At 39.8% G+C, this 14,004-nt stretch overlaps 1 protein-coding gene across 2 annotated transcripts in view; it reads right to left on the reverse strand.

The window, feature by feature from the left end:
- dlgap1a (discs, large (Drosophila) homolog-associated protein 1a) overlaps positions 1 to 14,004 on the reverse strand; it is a 91,280-nt gene that overhangs the window by 19,436 nt on the left and 57,840 nt on the right. For both annotated transcript variants that reach the window (XM_056744438.1, XM_056744437.1), the window contains exons 4-6: positions 11,229 to 11,440; positions 3,845 to 4,022; positions 2,645 to 2,882 (exon numbers count right to left, since the gene is read on the reverse strand). In XM_056744438.1, coding sequence (XP_056600416.1) covers positions 2,645 to 2,882; positions 3,845 to 4,022; positions 11,229 to 11,440 — 628 coding nt within the window. The remainder of the gene's footprint in view (positions 1 to 2,644; positions 2,883 to 3,844; positions 4,023 to 11,228; positions 11,441 to 14,004) is intronic.

Below are 14,004 nucleotides of genomic sequence, written 5' to 3' on the forward strand. Positions count from 1 at the left end.
GCTCAAACGCATACCGATTCTCATTCTCGATTCAATGTCAGACTGAGAGAGGAGGTCTGGTCACATCTGTCACATCTTTTGGCAGAGTGACACCAGCCAAACCGTCACATCATACCGCTTCTCCCTTGTGAGTTTTGTCCGCGTGTGAAGTTTAAACAAGGGAGGAAAATGGCAGCTATCAATTCGAGAGCCCTTCCAGGCCTTATCTGAATCCAGCAGGCAGGTATATCCCATGTCTTTATCATCTTCTGTGTAAAGGAACACAATGTCCCTAGTGAGCAACATTACACATCGCTTTAGCATCTAGCTTCATAGCTTCACAATGGGTTTATGTAGCGTGCCACTAGAATATCTACAGATTATTGGGAAAAAAGTGTGCTTTATTACTAACCTCACTTTCTTGTAATCACGGGTGTGAAAAAACAATGTGAAATAAATGTAATGACACCAGTGAATGGAAATACATTTAATTATAGTACTATGTCAATAAAAGTCATCCATCCATCCATCCATCCATTTTCTACCGCTTATCCGAACTACCTCGGGTCACGGGGAGCCTGCGCCTATCTCAGGAGTCATAGGGCATCAAGGCAGGATACACCCTGGATGGAGTGCCAACCCATCGCAGGGCACAGACACTCACTCATTCACTCACGCACTCAAACCCTACGGACAGTTTTTTCCAGAGATGCCAATCAACCTACCATGCATGTCTTTGGACCAGGGGAGGAAACCGGAGTACCCGGAGGAAAAACCCCCGAGGCACGGGGACGTGCTAACCACTAAGCCACCGTGCCCCCCAATAAAAGTCATTACATGTCAATTCTGACAACTCTGTTTTGAGATCATATTGTATCTAATAGGGGCAAGATGGCCATAGCTGAAGCTTAATCTCAAAGATACAAATCAAAAGTCTGTACTTACATTATATTAAGAGGTCACGTGTGCACAAACCAGTGATCTACCCTGAGACTTTACTCACACAATTTTGTTTATACTTCTTCACTTGCTCCTTGGCTAATTTCTCCTTAAACTCAGACAGCAGTCTTTTCCCCATATGCACCATGGCTGGTGTCCATATGTTCCATTTCTGACTAGCCTCTGGCATTCAGAGAATAGCAGAAAAATAACGCTCCCATGAAGCTCCCAGTTTAAGTAAAACTCAAATGCCATTCTGCAGCATTGTGGGTCATTTTTCATTTTTACTGACAAGTATACCTGGGCTTTTTCAAACAAAACAACATTTCCATCAAAGAAGTTAACAAATTCTTACACTTAACAAGAGTACAAGTACTACACCAATGGGTTTGTCCACTCCAGCGTGGTTTAGTTCAGCAGTACAAAAAGCTTAGCGTGTCAGCTGAGTTGAAATCAAGATGGGTTTGGATGCTGGAGGTGGATAAGTGATGACTTGGCTTGAAAGAAAACCTCTGAGCTAAAGCACATACAGGTCACACCGAGTTCACACACCCTGTCTGACATCTGGAGCACTGTTGGTACATTACAGCTGTTGCATTGTGAAATTATAGTCCGAATATATTTAAGCCTTCTTCAGACACAAAGTGAAGGGGCATGTATAAGTAGACTCACATCAGGGTAATCAGATGGACTACTTTTAAATTGTTTTTTATTCAAAAGTTGGACTTTGTTTATCAAGGTAAGTTGAAGTTGTTTATGATTAATACAATACAGAGGTTTTTGAAAATAAACTATGTTTAATGTAAAATACAGTCTTTAAAAACATGCCAAAAAAGTTTTTTCCACATAGAACAAATTTTGTTATAGTCTGAAGAACCAATTTAGATGAAATGAAAAGGTTCTTCTATATGAGGTTCATCATATCATGAAACCATTCACACTGAAATCGTTCTTCTACGTCATCGTGAACCAGCTTTATTTTGAGAGTGTATGTCTTTGAAGTATGAGTGTCTCATTTTTGTTTTGTATTTGGGCTGGGGTCACAGTTGAGGCTAATTTTATAAGCCTCCGATGCAAGTTTTGTTAACCAGATCTGGCAACCCCTAGACACACACGCACACAAACAGATGTTTAATACACTACATTACATTGACTTCCATTCATTTTAATGACATATTCTATGCTCTAAACTTAACCCAACCCTTTAAAGTGACATGTGGCATGTTATTTAAGTGAGGACCAGTAAAATCACAAATTGGTTGTAATGATAGTTCACTGTGTTGCTGAGGACAATTGGGCCCTCGAAGATTGAGCTAAACAAGAACACACACTCACTCACACATGGGCACTCACACAGATTCACTGATGTTTCTTTATACATCACATTAAAACAAACTGAATCACTTCTCACTTCACTCAATCATTCAGTTTCCCCATCACCGCTGGTATCACCTCATGGTGCTAATAAACAGCAAATCAAACACATCCTGTCTGGGCTTCACTTTCTTGTAATCACGGGTGTGAAACAATAAATTAATATTGATTCTTCCACTGCTACCCTCCTCGATACATAAAAGAGAGGTTTCACATATATACAGAGAACCGCTAATGTCATACATGCTCTACGCGTACATACATTATTTATAGGTGAGTGTGTTCCACATGTGTATGGATGGACGGATGGATGAAAGTGTACTCTATGTATGTAATTGTGCTGGAGGCTGACCTGTGCTGCTCTGTATTGTTCTGACAGTAGTGGTGTTCCGTGGTGGGGAGGATGGAAGCAAAGGCTCTTCCTCATCCTGCGAGCAGCCTTGGTCCATAGCGCGCACATAACTGTGACTCCTCATGCGGAAGCATCCGGGCATGGGCAGGTCCAGGGCATCCACCGCCTGCGACTCCATTTCGCTAAACATGCTCTCGCACACGGCCTCGATCTGCCCGTTAACCTCCACCTCACTCACCTGCAGAGAACAGCCACAAGACGGAGAGTAGAAAATATGCCAGGCAATGAGGAAAAGGGAAAGTTCTGGGAAAAAGGGCGGGTATCGTCTGTTCATGAGCTACAACTGAAATAAACTTATTTACAAAAGTTTTATCGCAGAATCAAAGCAGAAAAGCTTTATGAGCATTATGAGCGAATGAGAACCACACAATGCAGCCGCATGAGGAGGAAGAGTCAAAAAAGAAACACCGCGAGAAAGCTTTACGCAGAGTTAATGAAGTTGAACACCAAACCAGCGGGGAGGATTTGTGGAAATGGAGTTTACAGACACAGTGCAGGATGATGAGACAGCGCTAAGATCAACGTATTCAGTAGTACGGCTGGACTGTTGATCGTAACAGAAACAGTGAAGGTAGGAGGAATGAGGGGGTTAAATAAGACTTGGGGAAAGAAGAGGATGGTGGAAATGATGGGCAATAGAGTTTGAAACTAACACATGACAGCTAGGCAGGCAACACTTTTATTAACAGGTGATAACTTATTAGTCATGTGCCAGTCAACATGCTCTTTATGGAAAAATTCAAATATGCTTATGATGCCTGAACGCGAAATATAAAAATGTGATATATTTTATTAAACAACTTACAATTTTGATGCAGCATTATGTCATTTTAAAGCTGATTTGGCAGGCAACTGACCATAATATCAAATTTGCCCCTTTGTAATTATAATGACATATTAGTGCTTAAGGATGCAACATTTGTTAGAAGGATGAAAAATTTAACAAAATGTAAGGATCATGTTACAGAATGCAGTTGTGATTAAGGTGTGTTATGATGATGGCTCAAATACATCTCACCAGTGGTTTTATCGCAGATGAGTTTCATGATTTTCAAATTGGTTTTGATTAATCTGTACTCGATTCGACCGCTGGAAGCATGCTACCAAAGATGGTGTTGTGGGGAGGTAGGGAGAACAAACCTGGCTGATGGTGCTCATAGCCCTCATGTAGCTCTCATTGCGCGAGCGGTATTGGGGAGAGGCTAACAGAGCTTTGGGGTCCAGGGTGTCCACGCTCCTATTGATGGAGACTTCACTCACCGCCCGCAAGTAGCTGTGACTCCGGATCGAAAGCTTTGGAGAATGCTCTTGGGAGATCCTGCGGATAAAAGAGATGTTATATATTTATTTTTAAGGGGAAGTTTAGTTGAATAGTGGTGAGCTTATGAGCCAAAAAAGAAAAAAATGACACAAAATATTATCAGCCTACAACAGAATCATATCATTACCAAGGTGCTGGGGGAAATTAGTTAAGAACTGGATCCCTTTAAATTTATGAATTGTTACTTCAAGGAGACGTCATATGAAAACCCCACTTTTTCTGTGTTTAAGTGCTATAATCGGGTCCCGGGTACATCTAGCAAACCAGAAAACGTGAAAAATAAGAACCCAGTAAGTTTGTTTTGTTGTGCCTTTCCCTGCAAGCGTGTGAGAAATCGATCGCCGTTCAGATTTCGCTCCGGTTGTGATGTCCAAAACAGATTTTATTATAATGTTACCGCCCCTTATTAACATGCAATGAAGTCGCTGCACAGAGTCCAAACCTAGGAGGAGACGGCAGTGGATTTATTTCATTTTTTAGTGGAAATCCATAAGTAAAATCCTGCTTGTTTGCGCGAATCACTTCAAACCGGAGTGCTTTTTCAACCTGGGACAGCACAAGCAGGATTAGCTTCAAAGTTGTTCCTCAAAAGTGATAACCCCATTATCGCTGTCTACGTTTGGTTCCTCTATCTGTGCATCTCACCTAAACCCTAACAGTTAAACCTACTGTATATAAGTGCATATGGACACTTGGAGTTTAACTGTATGAATGTTAATAATTATGTGTGTTAATATGTTTAGCTGCAGCAAGCTATTTGTTTTGCTAATGAACAGGGGCGAACACTGCAGGTAAGTTTCGTATTAAACGTCTCGAATCATTCGTTGCTAGGCTGAAAAATCATTCACAGTTTACTAGTAATGCTTTTACGTTGTGTGTGTTACAGTTAACGTTACAACTTGTCAATGACAAGTGTTTAAATCCACGTTATTCCGCTGAGATCTCAGGCAATGCTTTTAAGCAAGCATACACCCATACAACGTGAGCACTGTTTGCTGTGACAGATTTTTTTGTTTCAGGCCGAATGATTTATGACGTTTAAGATGAAACTAACGGCAGAGGAATTCAGGAAACATAATTTAGCAAAACAATTGCCATGGCAGTACTTCGAGTGTATTGTGTTGACAAGCCGGACGGAAGGGGGGTGGGGTGCGCTGTAACTCATTAACATTTAAAGAGACATGCACTAAAACGGGTTGCTCTGAGCAGAGCTGTTTTTGACGGGGCAATAATGGTTTTGTTTACACAGTGTTTTAAAGCAAAATATGTTCCAGACATTTCATGAAGACCCTTAGAAATCATACCAACTTGTTGAAAGAGGTCGTATTGGGAAAACCCTAAAGATATCACAGGATGTTGAGTTAACATGTGTTTATATTATAATTCAATATTTATAAGTGTAATGATTTAATATAATATCATCACTGTCCTTCTGAAACCTTGTATGTCCATATTCCCAATTTTTTAGGAAACGGAAAAAACGCTGTACTTTTTAAATGATAAAATACAGTGTTGTCAAAGTTGACAAGCACTTTTTAATACTTTTATTGGTGAGCTATTTGCAAAACCTAGTTACAAACATTAACAGTATAGTAATAATAATTTATGGCAAAAAAGTCATTAAATACGGAGACACAAGTTTTCAGAAGGACAGGAGCAATGTTAAATATTGGTAGTATTCTTAGAAATATGTTGCATGTATTAGAACATGTTTATGGGTACCAGTAATTGATAAATTATGAATCTGTATTATTAAAAGTGAATTCCATTTCAATACATAACTATAAAAGATTAAAAATAACAATTTAGCTTATTTTTTGATGAAATACTACAGTCTTTCTATTTTATATATATATATATCTATTATTTTATATATATATATCTATTTTAAGTCATTTTTGTATTCGTGTGCCCTCATAATCTTTAGTCAAAGTCAGAAACTTCCCTTCAATGACATTTCTTTTCTGCATGATGCATGTCTTTGGCTGGGGGCGGGACTATACTGACTTTGTAATGGCCAGGCAATCGATCCCCGTTTTACAATTTTTCTCAATCCAGTAGCCATTATGCTCATATATGGGTCACAATTCAGAAAAAAAACACCACTGTAACATACTTTTCATGGCGACTCATAAGTTTCTTTACAGTTTCCTAAGCAAATAAAATACTCACGCAGGACCTATCTGGGTGTCAGGTCTATAGAAGACTAAATTATGAATTTGGCTCTTTAAATGGACATACGAAAGACTCCATCAGGACACTCTTAATGAAGTGCAGTGCAGGACACAGACTCTAAAGAAAACAGCTAAACTCACTTAAGGCCACTCACGCGGCAAAGCACACACGTGCACGACACTCGTACTGACACTGATGGAGAGACACCTCATATCTACTGCAGCAAAATCAGCAGTACAGCCAGTGAGAACTCCAGCACTGGCATACATCTACCGGCCTCCATCTGCATGTCTTCACACATACATCCACACAACAACTCACACAAATGAACACACACTGAGCAGCCAAGTCCAAAAAGCCCCAGGGCACTTCCCTATCCTGCTGGAAAACAGAATGGCAAAACTTCACAGGAAGCTCTCAGGGGTGGCATATCCCCCCAGAGGAAACCTGGCTTTGGGGAATTGGTTATGCATGATGTCATCGTTGTGGAATAAGCATGTACGTTTTCGCATCACTGGTGAGGTCGCCTCAACGGATTGGTTCACCCTGTGGTTGTTAATTGTGTCGACAAATCACAGCACAGTGCTTTGGCTCGTGTACTTCTGGCTACACTGACAGCTCCCCAAGGCATTTTAGACTTTCTGTGCTGATGCTCAACAAAGATATAGAATTGTGAAAAGATGTGTTCAGTTTCCAGAGTTAAAATCTTAAAAGGATAGTTCACCCAAAAATAAAAATGAATTCACCCTCCTGTCTTTCAAACCTGCTTTTGACTGTTTTATCAAAAAATGATATTTTGAAAATGTGTGAAATGTTTGTGCCCAATGCCATGGAAGATGATGGGGGTCAATGTTGTTTGGTTACCACAGTCTTAAAAATATCTTCTTTTGTGTTCTGCAGAAGAAAGAAAGCCATACAGGTTTGAAAGGACGAGAGGGTGAGTAAATGATGACAGAATTATCATCGTTGGGTGAATTATCTCTTTAATGTCTTATGGTACACTCTAACAATATAAATTTATTAGAAAGTACACATTTCTTATTTACAACTAACAAACACAGTTAAAGGTCAAAAGCCTGGTCCCCTAATCTATAATTATATATAGTGTTAGTTGTGTTAGTTGGTTTACTGGAATGTGATGGTGCCTTAAGCAAACACACATCTCTGGCACGTACTGTGGCTCTTTAAGCTTTTTCTGCAACAAACAGATAAACCTGGCAAAACGCTGGATTGAGGAATTTCACAAGATGAAATATTTATGAGCTTTAATAATGCCAAAGCAGTATTACACATTTACAATTCTGCAAATCCTCCAATCGTTGTCTGGGCATTTCACTTCGCACAGGGTCTCAGAGAACTTTTGTTGAGCTTGAGGAGATGCGAATCTCCGTTTGATTCAAATAAATTACACTGTCTGTCAAGTAATACGCAGCGCTGATGAGAATATCTTTAACTATCATGAACAGTAAGTGCTTCTTTTTCACACAAAAAAGAGCCATTTAAGTATTCATTTTTAACAATATCAGACTCAAGAAAGATGCAAGAACTTAGAGCAGATACAATAATGAGAAGTACATATGATGGATTCAATGACCTCATTCCACCTACAGACCATTTGAGCCATCTTTAGACGTATTACAGCACAAATCTGTTACTATGGCAACCCCACAGTGACTTCTCCGAATGTAGACCAGCCCCCGCTCATACGGCTGTACTCACATATGCCAGCTATTAAATAACAGAATAATGCATTTGTACTGTATATTAAAGTCACTTTATACTCATGAGAGAAACTGTAAAATCAATGAAGACTATTACAGATGATGACTTCCTGCTGCTCACAAGTCCACAGACTTGAGTTTAGCTGACAGAGACGTGAGAGTGGAAATGTGTTTTATGATAAAAGAGCTGCAATTTTAGCAGTCCCAGGGCTAATTTGAGTAATCACTTGTACCTTTTTTACAGCAATGGTTTGGCACATATTACATTTTTAATTAAACCCATACTCTGCTCCTGGGCGGCGGATATAATGGTGGTATGTTACCGTGGAGACACTGACTGATATCTCTGTTGAGGGATGCACGTCTGTGTGACCGCCTAATCTCGCCCCCTTCAATTTATCTGTGTTGGTTTTGTATGGACATATCTACAGCGTTTTTTTCCATGCAAGTGCTAGAAGCTCCATGTCTTATATCAGGTGGGTAGTTAGCACAAAGCCTAAACTAAGCCTAACTAGAAAACCCAGTGACCTGCATTAGCAGGAGTTTAGTGCACAAGGTTTTAGGATGCAAAATTAGTTCAGACAGCACAGCATATAATGGCATCAGGATACAGGACGACTTCATTTTAGGGTTCTTAACAATAGTACATTAAAAGGTGCCGTATAAGGCTCAAACCACACAATTAGCTGGGCCAACCTTGTGATCCCTACACCAAGAGGAGAACATTCTCCAAGGAGCGCCATAAAACCGCTGAGCTAAAGGCATCATTAATGGTGTTGATCACAGCTGGCTCACGATCCACTAACAGTGAGCTGGACCTTGTGGCCAAAGCCAGAGCTGAAGACGAGCTGGGTCTGGGTGCCACACATGAACCCGCATACGAGAAAGGTGGTCCTGCCTGATTACTGCCATGTCACAGACTCAGCAGAAGAAGAAACCATGGTCTGGGCGGCCATCGTGGTACCATTTGAAGGACCCTGTGTTTGAACAGGAGTATTCTGTGAGAGTTTTCCAAACCAGTGGGAGTGAAGGAAAGGCATACAACAGGCATCTCGCCACTCGTGAGCACAACACATCACCCCATGGAAGACAGATAGATTTCTGCTTCACCAAAATGCCGACCAATCTCATTCACCACTACCGGGGGGAGTCTCCACACTCCCAGGAAAATCAGATCACTGGACAGAGCACCCACCCCTTGGCTGTTCAATCCAGGAAGATGAACTGCTCTAATGAAGCCAGTCAATGTTGAGACCAGCTGAGGATCATTCACCTTAATCGTAGGGAACCAAGAGACCTGGTGTTACCCATTCCGTTAAAGGTTATGGACTGTACTGGCACCCAAGCGGCTCTTCGTGTTGCACACATTAAGGCTCAGCAGCTGAATATGCCCTAGCAAAAGGTTGGGTGATGTGAACAGCCTGTTGCCATGTCAGGGTTCAAAGTAACCAATCGTCCAAATAGGGCAGTATTTTCATGCCCTTGGACCAAAGAGGAGGCAGAGCTGGTAAAAACATGAGGTGTCAGAGACAGACCGAATGGCAAGACAGTCCCAAACCCCTGAATCGTAGGAGCTTCCTGTAGTGTGAAAAAAACAACTTACCAAATAGAAAACATGACCCGCATATGAATGCCTTATAACCTTTATCTAAATAAAGGTTGTGATGAACATGCTACCTGAATGTGACTATAACCCGCCACTGGATGGTACCGTGAAGCGAAGGGTATCGCCGACACCAAATGATAAACAAATAAACATTAGGTTGTGCCAAATGCTATTTGAGCGTGACTGAAACCCGCCACCAGATAGCACCGTGAAGCATTGGATATCGTCCTTTGTAAATAAAACTGAAGGAAATTTACCTGAACTTCATTAATTTGCTTCAAAGGAAACTTGGTTTAGACACATACAGTCACTCTGGACACAAAAAAGGAGTATTAGGATAGCAAGAACAGCGAAAAGTACAAGACAAACTGAACTTTTCTTGGGTGTCGAGAAGAAAATATAGTTATTTCTTCATGAGCTGCACCAGCAAATGCAGAATGACTGATAAAGGCAAACTAGATTGACATGTTTTATCATAGTTTCTGCAGAGAAAAAGAAAAACCAAAACAATGAAGATGTACACACCAGACAAATGAATATCTCAACTAGAAACAAATTCTGTCCCTCTCCTTAGGGAGATTAACGCTACAAAGCAGGCAACATAGACGTTTAATAAACTCTTAAGTCTCTGAAGTTTCATGGTAACAGATCTGCACACTTGGCAGGTGTTAAAGGAGAGAAATGTGTCTACAGTATGTAATTGCCCTGGTATGTTTTGAAATGGGCACTGGGCAGGCACAAGATTTGGAGCCGTGAGCGGTCTACGGGCCAGCTGGAGGACTATTACATGGCTAAAGCGCACAGTCACCCTTAAGAGATGCTTGGCTTTGGATACAGAGGCAGAGGAATACTGACTACATGTCTGCAGGCCACTTAGTACATATTTTTTGCCATTTGATATATTTTTTTAGTTTTTACATGTCAAAGAATTTAAATGGTTGAGGTTGCCAACCACATTCTTGATTGTTAATAGGTTGGAAGGTTTTATTGATTTTGCTTAAATTTTAAATTATCAAAATATTCATTTAATTTATTTGAGTTTAAAATCAACACAGCAGGAAGTCCATTTAGTGTATCTTTCACAAATGCATTGATTGTTGTTTAGTATGATTGTTAATTGTCAGTACATTCGTCATTTTCCCAACAAATCCTTCATGTCGTCCGCTAGTCTCTAGGATCAGCTTTTAAGAGAAACATCACTCAACATAAACAAGCGAGCAATTCACTGAGTGATCACTTCAACGTGTTGAGGAGATGGGGGCCGATTTGGATCAATAACTCCGTAGTTCAACTGAATTAAATTTCCAAACCAGGTAAAATTAAACCCAACAGATATCACATGTATATCAATAAAGAGATACACAGCCATGGACTAAATAAACAACAAAGAACTAAAATATAAACTAAAATAATAATTTTACCCAAATAGTTAATAATAAATTATTTTATAATATTTATACTATAAAAAAGCATAACTACAATAAGTAAAAATCTTTTCAATTTTTGCACTTCTTAATTATTTCAAGAATAATTCCCAAACTGTGTAACTGTTATGTGTGATCACTTGTATTGATAACAGGCACAAATGGGCCTGCATAACAAATGACAAAAAACACAGTGAGACCATGACCATGACTCAACCAGAGGTTGCAAAACAACTCCCAATGCACGACACTATATACCTGATATTTGAAGCCTTACTTTAGAGTGGTCATCTCCGTCAATGATGGCTGTGTGGCTTTGAGGTAGCTGGCTCGTCGCGCCTGCATCTTGGGTGAGGGTTTAGGGCTGCCGTCCGAGTCACCGCTGTCGTCCTCCGCCATGGCTTTCACGTAGCTGCCGCTGCGCATGCGTCTGAACGGGATATCGTCGTCCTTCCCCAACGGAAAGCCCCCCCACTCATCTTGAGGGACCTGTGGGGTCAGAGGTAATTTGGTGTCATCCACCTCTAGTTTGTCAGCATATGAACTGCCTCCTGTGTGCATGCCTCGATGCACACGCACATTCTGATGGCTACTTTCTCTTTCGAGCTGATAATTAATGAGGCTGCCGGTGTGAACGTGCATGATTACACTAACAACGCCTCGATGGGTGGTTAAGCATCTGTCTCAGTGTTGCTCTCTCCGGGCAAGATCAATAGGAATCTCTGAAAGTAAGAGAAGTTGAACTGGGGTTTCAGAAGAGAGATGGCTTCAGACTGACTAAAGTTACAAGCTTTGATTGTTAAATGTGTGGTTAGATAAAAGGGTTGAAATTAAACGCTAACAATCTAAATGTAATAAAACCTTGGCAAATGCTTATTAAGAATTTACAAGATAAAAGCAGGCCTGCTATAATCAACTATAATGTAAGCATTAGATTGGACACTACTTACACACAAAAATCAAATTATATTCATTCTATAAGTGTCACAAATAAGTCAATGCTCCTCGAGCTGTCAGGTGTCTTATAGGGACAGTTCAACCAAAAAAAAAATTCTGTCTATATTGACTCACTCTCAAGTTGCTCCAAATCTGTATAAATCTCTTGTTTTTTGATGAACACACAACCTAACGGTTATTGAGAGTGAGTAAATGAACACAGAATTTTCCTTTTCGTGTAAACTTTTCCTTTAAAAGGTCATAAAAACAATATTTTACTCCATTCAACTTATGTTGTATATCAGGTGTTTTAAAGGTCTTGAATGGTTTGAGTGAAAAAATAAAATACAATCCATTATTTGATGATTTTCTTTTGGAAATAATCCTAGTTGTTATGGCACTAGAGAGGTTGTTTACTTTTTGTTCTGGTATCCATTCACATAGATCATTTTAGGGTGAACTATCGCTTTCATTCTCCTACACAACTCCTTCCTGGTGGAACATTCTTCCTAACTCAGTGCGGTCAACCACATCTCTCACAACATTCAAAAAACTACTTAAAACACATCTCTTCTGTGTATACTTGACAGACAAATGAGAAAAAATTGATAAATAACCCGCTTATAGTTCCCTGAACTCTCAGTAAGTCGCTTTGGATAAAAGTGTCTGCTAAATGACTAAGTGTAAATGTAATGAGCACAAGGCCACTGGGTGACAAACTTCAGTTCACTCTCTGACATCTGCTGTAAAATCTAGGTGAATAGCTTACTATATGAGACAATGTAAGCCTGTTATACAGACAATCATATAAACTCCTATGGAGACTTTTTTCAAGATGCATATTGATCATTTAATTAACCTATGGATATCCAATAAAAACTAAGCTGGTTACCCTGGTGTATTTATAAAGATACTGCTCCAGTATTGGATGTAAAACCTAAATGAACAGTTCTATAAAAAAGTTAATGTTTACACTTTAAAATGTATGAATGGTTTGACTAAACGTTTCGCTTCAGAAGACGTTTATCAACCCGCTGGAGTCTACATGCATGAAAGATGTATGTGCTTTCTGTAGCTTCAAAGAATTGAAGCCCATTCAGTTGCATTTCAAAGACTAAGAGAGTCTGCATATTACTTAATATATTGTGTTCAGCCGAAGAAAGAAATTCATAAACACCAGGGATGGCATGAGGGTTAGTAAATGACTATATACATTTTTGTGAACTATTACTTTTAGTTTAAACGCTGTATTATAACTATTTCATTAGTATTTAAGTTTAAAATTTAACTTTTTCCATTATCAACAGGCATATATTTTCTTTTTCTTTCTCCTTCAATACAATATTGGGACCTTATGTCGCACTGTTTATGTGTAAAAATACATTCTACAGTGCATTAGCTCATGTTAAGCCTATAATAACAGGCCGGTCGTCTGTGTGCAAAGCTGGTTAGATTGCATATGTCACCCCACACGGATGGTCTTTCAAAGGTTTGTACAGAATTCTCTGCTGGCATCAAGAGAAAATCCCACTTTCACAAATTTCACTGTGATTATATGAATCACCGCAGAGCTTGTGTTACTGGGGAAACGGCTCGCCTTGACGTCAGGAAGTGCATAAAAGGCAGTCAGCATCAGAATGTCTCCAGTAACGCTGTCCCTTTGCCCACACACGCTCGCAGACCTGACAAATACCAACATTTCCTTCAAAGATACCACCCACACGGGCCTTTGGTCAAACAGGAAATGAGATAAACGGAGTACAGCACTCACAGTCCTTACATCACAGAGCAGATTGTGCCTCTAATCATTCAAAGGGATGAAAGACTGTGCCATCCTTGAGATCTTCCATCGACAAAATATCTTAAACCAGACTAAGCTAGTTTGCTGGTCTTGCGTGATCTCTTAGACAAGGTTGTTTGCTGATTTTAGAGGGGTTTTTGAGATTATGGTGTTTCAAACCTGCATTGTTTGGAGTTTGGAATCCTTGAAGCAGGTACATTCTGACCAATGAGAAATATTCTCATGTCACTTGTAAACAAATTGTGACTACATCTTGAAATGCTGCCATGTAAAAGTCAGCTAAACCATCTTTACAACAATTCACTTCCAGTTTAAA

Source organism: Triplophysa dalaica, chromosome 3, assembly GCF_015846415.1.
Source record: "Triplophysa dalaica isolate WHDGS20190420 chromosome 3, ASM1584641v1, whole genome shotgun sequence".
NCBI lineage: Eukaryota > Metazoa > Chordata > Actinopteri > Cypriniformes > Nemacheilidae > Triplophysa > Triplophysa dalaica.